Source organism: Plasmodium chabaudi, assembly GCF_900002335.3.
Source record: "Plasmodium chabaudi chabaudi strain AS genome assembly, chromosome: 2".
In the NCBI taxonomy this organism is placed as follows: domain Eukaryota; phylum Apicomplexa; class Aconoidasida; order Haemosporida; family Plasmodiidae; genus Plasmodium; species Plasmodium chabaudi.
Window position 1 is genome coordinate 564,592 of NC_030102.2, and position 14,304 is coordinate 578,895.

Below are 14,304 nucleotides of genomic sequence, written 5' to 3' on the forward strand. Positions count from 1 at the left end.
AACCACATATATACTTACATTAATAATTATATTAAAATAATTGTTTTTCTATTTTTTTCCGTTAATTTTACAAAAATTCATTGATAACACATAATTTTTAATATAAAGCATGTCTATTTATCTTTAAATATAAAAATAACTAATTTAATCGATAGATGCAGTTTATTTTTTACATTAATAATATTACTATATAAAAATATTTTTACCTCATCATAATAATAGTATGATTACATATATATGATGGTAAATCGCGTTTTCTGTAATTTTTTTCATCAATTTTAAATGAATTTTACTAAATATAACTTTTTAGAAAAATTGTTAATTTTATAAAAATTATTTATTGGTAGCAATATTGGCCCCCATGCTTTTTATAAATTAATACAAATTATAAATTTCCTTTTAATAGTAAAACAAAATATATATAAAATTAAAAATATATATAAATAAATAAAATATAAAAATAAAATAATGAAGCATAAAGTTGTAAAGTATAGAAATATATATATGTATACATAAAATTCATTTTGTTTTTAATTTTAATAATCTTGATGTCGATGTGTTCATGTATTTGCATTATATGTCAAGGTTATGTATTATGGATTATTGTTTGGTTCACTAAATCTGCGTTTTGATTTAGGGTTCGGGGTATATTGTCATTTAATTTTTTATAATTTGATAATATTTTTGTCTGTAAATGTTGGTCAAATATATGTATCATTCCCGTATGTTTTATCTCGAAATTATGTCTATATATGCGCTCAAAAAAGGGGCATATCCATTAATATGAAATGGGACACAAAATATTTCCCATAAGATATAATACTTCTATCTAATTCGTTCATATATATTAAATGTGGGAATATTATAACTTCACATTTTATATTTTATTGCTAATTTTTGGCTAACTATATATAAAAGCCCATGTTATATATTATATAAGACTTGTTAGCCCATAGTTATATTGAATCATGAATGGCACAATATATTTCATTATTTGATGAAACATTTTGTTTGTGTCACTATTATTTTGATTTAATTTATATTGTAACAGCTGAAGTGTAATAATAAACTATATATCTAGCCATAAATTATAATAAAGTTCATTTTGAATATTTCTCTACATTACAATACATATTTAGATTAACATATGTGTTTTTAATATTAATTAAGCATATTAACAATATATAATAAATAATCATAAAATATGATTCATAAATTGTCGATCAAGGTTCGACAATACAACGTTATCTATAAAATATTATTATGCATCTACCATTTGTAATAACACAATAAAAATTGAACAATATATACAATATTTTAAGTTTTATAATTTTGATGTATAAATAAATTATATTTTAAAATAGTTAAAAGATAAAATATAAGTATATTAATAAATTTTCATATCATATTATCTCTAATAATTATAAATAATATGATAATAGAACTATAATAATTATTACATACCTGTACATATAATATAATAAAATACATTATCGATAACTAATATTTAAAATTGTTGTATTGTGAAAACTTTATATAATTAAATATTAATATTAATTTTATCGAAAAGGAAAATAATAATTAATTCACTTGGAACGAATAATATTTTTATTAGGTCATTTATATATACAAAATATAAATCCATAATTTAATTATATTTTTATTACGAAATAATATATATGTTCTAAAATGTTATACTTTAAAACAATGAAACAAGGAAAATTATTAACTCGTTTAAAGTATTTTTATTAAGCGCATTAAATACTCCGTTGTAGTATACAGCGATATAACAGGAAGCAACAATGATAACAGTAAAGTATTAAATATGAAAAAATCATTAAACTCATTTGATTCGAATACGTTGATATATATTAATTATATATATTATTAAAACTGTGATAAAACTGAAAAGGTGCAGAATATATAAAATAATTATTATAATTTATACTTGAGTATAATATTAACACCACAAAGCCATATATTATTAACTCTATTAATAAATTTATAATTTGAATAAAATATAGCTTTCTATATTGAGCTAAATATTTTATTATAAAATAGGGGCATATAATATGTTTAGATTCTAAGTAGGAATATGCACTAGAATGGTATATCCACTTATATTTTTTCTAAAAGTTTATTATTACCACTAAATAAAGAGAAAATTTTAAGTTATAAGCATGTAAAATTTAAGTAAATCAGATGGAAATGATTTTATTGAATTAATTTTTATAGCTTAAGGCTGGAATTCATATTTATTTATATATACTAATTTTTAAGCACAATTAGGTGCCATATTATTTCAATTTGTAATTAGTTATATTAACTTTAATTGCACATTTGTGTTTTATTTTAGAAAGATGCACATATGAAGTGTAATATTATTTATTAAAATATATTTATATATTAGGAATATTTCCATACAAAGTTATTGCACATTCTAAATAGGATATTCATTTATACTATTAATTAAAATATAAATACAAACAAAATATCATATATTTAGGAAAATTAATAATAATAAGTTATTTTTTGTATATTATAATTTAAATAAACAATTTGATTTACATATATTGTAATTAATGCTAAAAATGTAATATTCATATGGAATAATAACTTATATCAATATATGATGCCAACAATGAGATACGAATATATTTTTAACAATTATATTGATAATATATTTTTAATTCTGTATATATTTATAGTAATATATTCTCATAAATTGCTTTATTAAAAAAAGAAAGCATATCGTTTTTCTAGATGTTTAACTTATAAGGACATATGTTTACTTAAACACATTACAAGGCTACGCATAATTATTTAATGGGGCAATTTCAAACTATATTAAAAATAATGGCCTTAAATATATATATATTTAATTTATATATAAGATGAAATGTGTTTAAATAAATTAAAACGTAAGGCGGTTTAGATAAATTGTCATAAAAAGTAAGCATAATGTTCCTTTAGTAATGATATTATTATTACATATCAATTTAAATACTCAAAATAATCAGAATGTGCTAACTGTATCTTTTGTTTGGTTCAGTATATATTTTTTAAATAAAATAATATGATGGAAAATATAAACAGATTAAAGATAAAATATCATTACAATGGCTGATAAAGTAGTAAGTATATTTTTTTAAATAAACACCGGTCTTTATATTGCTTGAACGTTGCACTATCTACAAATTACTATTAAATTGTATTTCAACAACACTTTATTTTTATTTAATTTTTAAAAATATTTTCTTAGTGTACACTAATTCGCGAGGTTGATGCATATTTTAATAATGAAAATGTCAATGAGGAAAAATTTAATAAAAACACTTCATTGGGATATAGATGCCCTTATGAAGGTAGAAAACTTCGCCCTTGTAAAAATAATTGTGAAAGAATTAACGCTTTGGGAGGATATTTATACCTAAAATTGCGTGATGCTGCTAATAAGTTAAACGGAAAAGGAAATGATGATAACAGGCATATTGAGATTTTTATGATGTGGCTAAGCGACAAATTATATAAGTTAGAAAACACCAAAAGCGCAACACTGGAAGAATCTTATAAAAAGTATTTAGAGAAACATATGCCGGGTTTTAATTATTGGAACGTCTTAGGTAGTAAAAGGGAATATAAGATAGCTAATGTTTGGTATATGAGTAGATTGTATAGCTTACTCGAGTGTATATGTAGTATAGTTATTGAATATGACAAAAACAAAAACAAAAAGAAAAAGAAAATCGAAAAATATTCCCAACAATGTTACCAGAAATTTATTAACATTTATAAAGATATTAAAGAATGTTATTCATATTTTCATTTATTAAAGTTCTTAAAAAGTATATATGATGTTATTAGAAATGATGCTATTAAAGAAACCGATGCTAAAAAAAAAGATATTAAAAATAAACTCCTTACAGATAATGGTACTAGAAAAGCTTTTGCTTCCCATATAACAGATTCAAAACAAGTATTAGAAAATGTATTGGATGCTTTAACGATTTCTCTTAAAAATCTAACTCCAGAAGATTGGGATCAAAGGTTTTCGGACGAGTCTGATCAAACTATTGATTTAAATACTCAAAAATGTCTTGAATTACATTCTAAAATTGCGCAACAGGCGAAAAACGATATATCAAAAAACGCACCGACAGAACAATCCCAACCAGGAAGTAATACATTAGAAACACAACAACAAGCAGAAGCACCAATAGCACTACCACAGCCAGAGGCACAAAAACAAGATTCATCATCTCCACCACAACCTCCAGAAAAACCAGAAGATAATCAAGATAAAGCACCATCAGTACCTGTAAAAGAACCATCTCAACCTCAATTACCAAATTCCCCCCAATCACAAGAGCAAAAGTTAGAAACTAACCAAGAAGGTTCAGGTAAATCATCAAAAGATCCACCAAGTAATGAAAATGACCCAGAACCTCCCCCTTCTTTGCCAGGAGGCGAAAAAAAAGAATCACAAAATATCAAAGCGACAACACCAGGTGGTCAAAGTAAGGATAATCCACAAACGCCACAACATACCCAAAATATTGGCTCACCAGATAATAAGAAAGTAAATCCTTCTGGTTCACCCCATGAGAATCAATCTCAAACATCAGTCGATTCGAGCAATAAAACGGCTAATATAGGAATTTTGTCAAAAGACCACGGAATCAATATCGAAAAAAATATACCACAATTATTAAAAATCAAAGATATATTTAAAGGATATAACCGTCCTGAAACTGTAATTACAGTTATTTTAATACCAATTATTACATTAATTATTTATAAGGTAAATAAAAAGAAAATTATGAAGTATACAATTTTTAAAATCTTTTTCCACTATAAAATATTATATATTTCTCCACATTTTTATGTTAGTATTTGTCTCGTGAACGGACAAAAAAATCGGAAAAAAAAAACATGAAAAAAGTTATAAATTTAGCTTATGGAAAAAGAAAGACACAAATAATTATAAAATCATGTGATAGGGCCAAAGATCTAAAACCGGTTATAAATTCAGTTGACAGAAAAAAAGATTCATTATTAAATATACACAAACTTATGCAAGCCAATTCTATACCATTTATTAATTTATTTTTTTTGCTAATTTTTTTGTCTATAAAAGAAAATACGATTTTTTGGAATTATAAATTTAAAAACTTTTATTTTGGAGCTAATATTTTATGAACGAAATTTTAAAACTCAATAAAATGTTAAAAATAATAAATAAGTAAATTTATTTATTACTATTTTTATAGGTAAACAAACTCATAAGTATAATTAAAAAATATATTTATATAATTATAATACGAAATTATATATTATAATCGGTATAAATATGATGTTGTTGGAATGGTTCATTCATTTTTCAATTATAAATTTATTTATATACTTTTAAGAATAAAAAAATTATAACATAATGAATGGATAAAAATGTATTTGTTATAAATCATTTATTATTGAAAAAATTAATAATAATATTTTAAAAAAATATAAACAATGCCCCACTAAATATATATTATATGCTACATACAATTGTTTTCTATAAATATTCAGTAAAAAATCATATAAAAATATAATGGTATTTTCAAACAGAGATATATAAATATATGGTTTATTGAATGAATAATAAATCAGTGAGATATATTGGTGCATTATAAAGGTGTTAATGTTTCATATTTTGCTAAAGATATAATTTGGTATATGTGATTTTATATTTTAAAAAGATGGATATTGAAGAAAGGGTTAAAGACTCAATTAAAATTAAATGTCTTTTTATTATTCCATATTACTATACTTAGTGAATCATCATTTTTGAAACTTAAAATAGTATTGTTTTATCATAGAATTAACAAAATATAGTATACATAATAAATCACTCGAACATATATGCATTGATAGCTATAGAGTATATTATATAAAATAAAATGAAAATTGCAGAATATTTAGCTAATATTTATATATTAAAAGAGAAAGGATATTTATCCTTCTCTTCTTGAAGTGCAATATAACAACCTAATTATGCTTAGTTTTCTATCATATTTTAAAATTTGGATCAATATCTATTTATTTGTTATATATTTAATATTAACATAAAGGCATAATAAATACTGGTTCAGTGATAATTGTTGTTTTAAACCATAGAAAAGATGCTCAAAATATATTATAAAATAACTCAATAGGGTATATTTCTAAATTGATGTATGTAGGAATAAAAATAAAGTTATTGAACACATTAAAATGTATTATGAATTCATCTATATTAAATAAAAATAATATAAATTTATGTAATTTGCATAGAAAATGGAGCATGAAACTTGTAAATGCTATAATTATATAAAAAACTATATTATATATTATAAGAAACGAGTATATAAATATCTAACCTATCTTATTAAATAATTATTTATATACTTGTAAGGATCAAAGTAATAATAGAATTTGTAATTTTTTTAATTTATATAGTATTTACGTTTTAAAAAGGCTCTACTAAAAAAGGATATGCTATATGTTTTATATGCTCAAACATAAGCACAAGAAAATATACTTTATATCATTTATAAAAGTATATCCATTTTTATAATAAAGTTATACCAGATGTTAGTAAGAATAGTATTTTTTGTATAAAATGCATCATATATACATATGACAAATGTGTATTAAGCAACCCTCTATTTAAGGTAATTTAGCTAATTGTCATAAAATAAGTATAATATGTTTAACGAAAGATAATTGCTATGTAATGAACTTAAGCAAATACAATAAAATTTTATGCAATATATATAATATTATCACCACACATAATATCCAAATTATAATAGGATTTCATTAAAATGCCTTATAATGCGGTATATATCATTTTTCTTATATTATTTACATGGTGAATCGCCTATAAATTATATTAATTTTCATTTTAGTGGCATTTACATTAATACATTTTTTTGTTAAATTCGTAAAATATATTCGTAGTGTAAAGCAATCAACGGATACGATAAACAAATTCCCTTGAAAGTGAATAATTCAAGGTTATTTATTGATCTTAATAATATACAGAATCAATATTGTACTGGCGAGAATGGGAATGGGGAATGCTTTCCTTATGGAGCAATAATTAGCTACTTTTTTATAAAAATGCTAAAATATATGAATGGCGATGATTTAAAATATAAAAAATTTGCCGAATACATTATTTTATGGTTATTTTATAAACTAAATCAACAAACAGAAAATGAAATCAGTAATATAAGTGATTTTCAAAAAAAATATATAAAGGATAATGAGAATCATATTGATAAAATAAATGGTGAAGGATCTTATATTAGTTATAACGATATTATAAATAAAAAACAATATTTGATGAGTATAGATATTAAAGAAATGACGAAACTATATGCTCCATTAAAATCATTATGTAAATTGTATACTGAATGTAATGAAAAAAAAGAAAATTACACAAGTTGTTCGCAAGATGCTAAAGATTTTGCTAAACATTTTGAAGGTCTTAATCAGGATTATAACATTACTGGAAATAATTTATTTAGAGAAATATTGTTTAATTTATCAACTGATTATGATGATTTTAAAAATGAGTGTGCTAAAAATTGCAGTTCTTGTAACGATCTTCCAACTCTTCCAAAGATAAAAACTCCACCAAGCAAATTAATTACAGTTTTATTGATATTTGCTGCAATACCAATATCTTTGGGTATTGCTTATAAGGTAAGTAATAAGGAATTTATAAATATAATATTTAAAATATTTTTTCGTGGTTCCTTATATGTGATTACCAAAAATTGTATATACATTTACCATTTTTATATTAGTATTCATTATTTGGATTTGATAAACGATTTCAAAGACATGATATAAGAAACAGACTAAAAAAAATAAAGAGGAAAATGTGCATTAATATATGATTCGAAAAATAGTGATTATTCCAGGAACAGTAATAATGGTTAATATAGATAAGAAGCTGTCTATTTCGAAATAAGTAATTTTTGGCCATAATTTTGGAGCATATTTTTTGTGTTTACAAAAGCATTTAAATAATATAATCAATAAAATATAAAGTTATATATGTATATTTATTATATATTTTTTGTATATTTTTATGTTGTGAATCAAGGTTGAGGTTGTGTTTGTGGAACCCACATATGGGTTAGGATTAAGTACTACATTACATATAATTTTGCATAATTTTTAATAATTTGATAGCATTTACAGTTTAACGATTTTTTTTAAATATATATAAGAAATGAGTTATTAAAAATATGTATAGGACAAATTATAATAATTGCATTTCGTATTAATATAACTTAATGGGGATGTGTTGAACTATGTACTTTTTGTATTTATTGCTAACTTGAGATTAATGGTTTATGGACAATCGATCAAATATTGGAATTGATATAGAAAGATGAACCCAATGTGTCGATTTTGTTATAGAATAAATGTTGTTTTAAATAATTACACCATTTAATATGAGAAATGGAATTATTAAATATAAACAAACACATGCAGAATAATCCTGTACCATTTATTGTTTTTTTTTTGTTTATAAAAGAAAAAACGATTATTTATATGACAAATTTAATTAATAACTTTTATTTTGGGGTCCAGATTATATGAACCCGATTTTAAAACTCTATGTAAGTATTAAAAATGATAAATATGTAAATTTTTTATTAATATTATTATTATAGGCAAATAATTTCATATACATAATTAAAAGTATATTTATATAATTATAATACTAAATGATCAACTATTATGATATATATAAGATTATGTTGTTAAAGTGGCTCGTATAATTTTCAATTATAATTTTATTTACATAATTCATAGAATAAAAACATTATTAACATAATGAATAATAAAAAATATATTTTATAAAATCATATATTATTGTAAAAATTAATAAATTTTTTTTAATTTCCTCTAAATTCCTGTTATATCTTGCATACAATTGTTTTCTATAAACATTCAATAAAAAAATATAAAACTATATAATAGTATTTTCTAAAAGAGATATATAAATATATATTTTATTGAATGAATAATAAATCAATGACATATAACAGTGCATTATAAAGGTATCAATATTATATTATTGTTAAGGATCCAATTTGTGATATGCGGTTTTATGTTCTAAAAAGCTGGATCGGTGAAGAAATGGTTAAATACTTAATTAAGGTTAAATGCCTTTTATGATTCCATATTAACATTCATTACATTATTAGTACTTAGTGAATCATCAATTCTTATCTAAAATTGTATTTTTTTATCATAGAATTAACAAAGTACAAAATTGTTAATAAATTATTTGAATACATATACCTTAATAACTATACCAATAAAAAATATAAGATAAAATGAACAATTCAGAACATTTACAGAGTGATTATATATTAAAAGAGCAAACATATCTTATGTGTTTCCTATTAAAATGCATTATAACAACCTAATTACGCTTATTTTTCTATCATATTTTAAAATTTGGACCAATGGATATTTATTTGTTATATATTTAACATGAACATAAAGGCATAATAAATACGGGTTCAATGCAATTTGGTGTTTTAAACCGTAGAAAAGATGCTCAAAATGTATTATAAAATATCCCAATAAGGTGTACTTCTAAACTAAAGTATATAGAAATAAAAAAAAAGTTATTGAGCCCATTAAACTGGATTATGAGTTTATCTATGTTAAATAAAAATAATTTAAATTTATGTATATTCAATTAGAAAACGGGACATCAATTTAATTCGAAAAAATTATATTGTATATTACAAGAAACAAGTATATAAATGTTTAATATATTTTAAAAAATGACTATTTATATACTTTTAAGGATTATAGTAATAATATAATTATTAATTTTTTAGACTTATATATTATTTAGGTTTTAGAATGGTAATCATTAAAACATAAGATATAAATATATTCCTTTATTATGTTAAAACCCCAATACAAGGAAATATGCTTTAAATTAATTATAAAAGTATATTCCTTTTTATAATATAGTTATACCAAATGTTAGTAAGAATTGTATTTTTTGTATAAAATGCATCATATATACATATGATAAAAGTGTATTAAGCAACCCTCAATTTAAGGTAATTAGTTATTTGTCATAAAATAAGTATAATATGATTCTAACAATAATAATGTATGATTATTTTACATGAGATTCAAATTAAGAATAATATATTTAACGAAAAATATTTGCTATGTAAAGACCTTAAGCAAATACAAAACATACTTTATGCAATATATATAAATATTATCATCCCTTATAATCTCCAAGTTATAATAGAATTTCATTATAATGTTTAAGAACCTGGTATATAATTTTTTTAAACAAAATATGCTCTTCAAATGTGATTCATATATTGGATCGCCTATAAATTATGTTAATTTTCATTTTAGTAACATTACATTAATACGTTTATTGTTTAATTCGTAAAATATATTCGTAGTGTGAAGCAATTAATGGGATCGATAAATTAATTAAAGTGGAAGTGAAAAATGAAGGAATCGAAATTATTCGTGATACGATATTTGATGGGTATTGCCCTACCAACAAAGATGCGAAAATTAGGCGACCGGGGCAAGATGGGTATTGTATTGGTTATAGCGAAACATTTATCTCTGCTTTTATTCAATTACTAAAAAATATTGAGAGTGATGATGGTAAGGAGAAATTAGAGAGTGATAAACGTGTCCAATACGCTATTTTATGGTTATGTTATAAAATTAATCAACAGCCGAATGTAAATGCTGGAATAAATGACATTTATAGAAATTTTACAAAATATGAATATTGGACTCGAGAATATAATAGTTACATAGAAGAAATAAAAAAATTGATGGATATGGAGATTGATGATATACTTAAATTTTATGGCGCATTTGAAATTTTATGCAAAATGTATACTGAATTTGATGATGAAACCAAAATTTGCACGAAGTGCTCGGATAATGCTGAAGAATTTGTTAAAAGATTTGGAATACTTAATGGCGATTCTAATCATAAAGAAGGCAGTTCATATAGTCAAATATTGTCTACATTATCAAATGATTATGGTAATTTAAAAAACAATTGTACCAATTTTCCACCTCTTCCACAATTAACCCCAAAAAAAAGTTCTGCACAAAATCCTGGACATAGTTCTGAAGCAATTTCATCAAACTCGTCAATAGTAAACACATTAATTCCAGTTTCATCGATCTTTGCTGCAATACCAATTTTCTTGGGAATTGCTTATAAGGTAAATAATAAGGAATTTAAAACTTACTTTCGTGATTCCTTATATATTATTATCAAAAAATGTATTTACGTTTACCATTTTTATTTTAGTATTCATTATTTGGAATTGATAAACTACTCCAAAGGCAATATTTAAGAAAAAAACTAAAAAAAATAAAGAAGAAAATGGAGCATTATATATGATTCGAAAAATGATGATTATTACCGGAATAATAATGATGATTGATATATGTTAAGAATCTGTCTATTGGGGAATAAGGAATTCAAACATAATTTTGGAACATAATTTTTGGGATATAAGAATAATTAAATAATATAATCAATAAAATATAAAGTTGTATATATATATTTATTGTATTTTTGCATAATTTGTGGTTATTTTTATATGATTTTATATAGTGGGCCAGGGTTAAAATCGTGTTTGTGGAACCCATATATGGGTTAAAGTTAAGTACTACATTGCATTTAATTTTGTATAATTTGATAATATTTATTAATTTAAGAAAAATTTTAAAATATATATAGGAAACAAGTTTTAAAAATGATAGAATTTGTAATGTTTGATATTTATATTAGTATTGATTATTTGGGTTCTGTAAAGGATTTCATAGACAAACATTAAGGGGAAAAATATAAATAATAAAGATAAAACTAAATGATAGGTATATTAATTTGAGGATGGTGATCGATATATTTTATGATATTTCTATATTGATATTTAATTAATTATTAAATTAAGTTTTATGATAATAATGAAAATAATATAAATACGAAACAAAAATTTTTAATGTAAAAAAAGTGATCGAATTGATATAAAGGGTAATAAAACGGAAAATATAATTGAATTATAGGATTAATTATTTGATTTAATCACAAATTAAATACATTCAATATATTTTAATGAAAAGAGCTGAAAAATTACATGTTAAATAATCACTTTTAAAACGAAAAAATGTTATGATGGTAATTTAAATAAGCATTATGTATAAAGACAATTTAATTTTATTAATATATGTATCCCAATATTAAAGTGTCGAAAGATATTTACTTGGGGGATATTGTTTTTTATTAGATCCCATGCTTTTTGCTAAGTTTAGAATATTTGTATATGTAATATCTCTATCTCTTTTATTGTTGTTAAAATTTCTAAACTCACAAATCTACGAAAAAAATGGATAAATATATAAAATATGCCAATATTTTGTGTGTGAATATCATAAAATATATGAGATATAGAGAAAGACACTTAAAATGAGAAAAAAATGATTATATTATTATTTTTTGAGATTGCTTACAGCATTTATATAAGTAACTTCAACGCTATCGTCGCGGTGTTTAATTATAAATCCGGCTATGTTAGAACGCAATCTGGCTAATGCTTCCTCAGCACTAATGTCAGTTCCGATTGGTCTTGTCATTTCGAAAAAATCTATCAAATTAGTTTTTTTAACGATAGTAGCGAAAAAATTTATAGTTCTTGTAGGGCACACAATTACAGTTGTGTCATTTGATACCTACAAAATTAGTGAATAAAAAAATATATGTATTGTGTAAATTAATGTATAATAATAGTATTTTTAGAGGAATAATGGGGAAAACGCTCCTTACTTTAATTTTTGCGGCTACAGCAAATCTTTTTCTGATGGTTCTAGTCGTTTGATATATGTTACCTTGCTCCATTACGACTAAAAATGGGGTGTATACACGAGCAAGATATCCTAAAAAATAATTATTTTGCACATATAAATGAAATATTATGAATATAATAAAATATTAATGAAAATAATAGTCAAGGAATAGAAAATCGAAAGATGGGTAAATAGTGATAGCCATATATTAAATTTATTGATTATTTTTTATTTACCAATAATAAATGTGTCATCCAATTTTTTTTTATCATTGTAATCCCATATATTATTTATTACATCATCGTACTAATGAAAAAAAACATATGGATATATATAATAATGATTATTTAATTTTAAGTTATTTTTATATGCTAAATATTGTTTGATATTTGATACCTTAGAGGCAGATGGGATGGTAACCTGAAGCCTTCCAATATCTATACTTCCAATTTTCTTAGAATATATAGGTCTATTTTCATTTTTTGAAGAATCGAGCGAGTAACCGTCCATATTCTTAGCAAGCTTTAGTAAAAGTGTTGATGATTCTTTTGCATGATCCATTGCTACTGAAGCTTCTTCTAAGTTTTCACATATCATAAAGTCCTCATATTCATCAAATCTGCATATAAATATTATTGGTGAAAGGGAGATTATTTTTAATGCGTAAAAAAAACGAAAGGAATGAATTTATGATGGGATTTTGAATATTTAATGATTATGAAGGGATGCGCTTGACGAATATGCATATTTATATAATATGTATATATTTTTTCATTTTTTCATACACAGATATTTGGTTTGCGCGTCCGGTAGCACCATCATAAGCAGTTTCGCTTGCAAACACTACATTTTGCATATATCCTGCGAGACTTAAAAGTGTCAAAGCAATCGTAATATATCTTTTATTCATTTTTGGATTCGATAAGTAAAGTATTAATTTAAAAAGATTACAAAGTGCTATATTATAAGAGATTTAAAATATAACTAAACAAATATGAAATGAATTTATAAAAAATTAATAATTATTAAAAATAAAAAAATAAAAAAAATAAAAAATTAATAAAATAAAAAAATAAAAAATAATAAAATTAAAAAATAAAAAAATAATAAAAAATAATAAATTTATATAATTATTTAAATAGCTAATTTTTTATTTAAATGAATCATTGTAAGGGAAGAAAAACAACTTAAAAAAATTATAGAGCGTGAAAAATATTTTGTTTAGAATTTTTCTAATACAATAATTTTTTATATGTTATGCGTTGTAACGGTTTTCAGGGTTTAGGGTTTAGGGTTTAGGGTTTAGGGTTTAGGGTTTAGGGTTTTAGGGTTTAGGGTTCAGGGTTTAGGGTTCAGGTTTAGGGTTTAGGGTTTAGGGTTTAGGGGTTTAGG

General features: G+C 22.6%; 4 protein-coding genes across 4 annotated transcripts; 3 read left to right on the forward strand and 1 right to left on the reverse strand.

Annotated features, from left to right (window-relative positions):
- Positions 1-3,119: 3,119 nt before the first annotated feature.
- PCHAS_0213821 (CIR protein) lies at positions 3,120-5,199 on the forward strand (the record flags this gene model as incomplete). The annotated part of the gene is made up of 3 exons (XM_051320971.1): positions 3,120-3,131; positions 3,263-4,801; positions 4,891-5,199. The coding sequence occupies 3 exons, from the start codon at positions 3,120-3,122 to the stop codon at positions 5,197-5,199; spliced, it is 1,860 nt and encodes a 619-aa protein (XP_051176923.1).
- Positions 5,200-6,845: 1,646 nt separating this feature from the next.
- Positions 6,846-7,928, forward strand: PCHAS_0213841 (CIR protein; the record flags this gene model as incomplete). Its single annotated transcript, XM_016800078.2, has 3 exons — positions 6,846-6,860; positions 6,982-7,731; positions 7,836-7,928. The coding sequence occupies 3 exons, from the start codon at positions 6,846-6,848 to the stop codon at positions 7,926-7,928; spliced, it is 858 nt and encodes a 285-aa protein (XP_016655130.2).
- Positions 7,929-10,342: 2,414 nt separating this feature from the next.
- On the forward strand, positions 10,343-11,467 carry PCHAS_0213861 (CIR protein; the record flags this gene model as incomplete). The annotated part of the gene is made up of 3 exons (XM_016800074.2): positions 10,343-10,357; positions 10,494-11,285; positions 11,375-11,467. The coding sequence occupies 3 exons, from the start codon at positions 10,343-10,345 to the stop codon at positions 11,465-11,467; spliced, it is 900 nt and encodes a 299-aa protein (XP_016655126.2).
- Positions 11,468-12,309: 842 nt separating this feature from the next.
- PCHAS_0213881 (fam-a protein) lies at positions 12,310-13,822 on the reverse strand (the record flags this gene model as incomplete). Its single annotated transcript, XM_051320972.1, has 6 exons — positions 12,310-12,444; positions 12,580-12,798; positions 12,893-13,002; positions 13,149-13,218; positions 13,309-13,531; positions 13,698-13,822. 6 exons carry the CDS (start codon positions 13,820-13,822, stop codon positions 12,310-12,312), a joined length of 882 nt encoding a protein of 293 aa, XP_051176924.1.
- Positions 13,823-14,304: the final 482 nt, after the last annotated feature.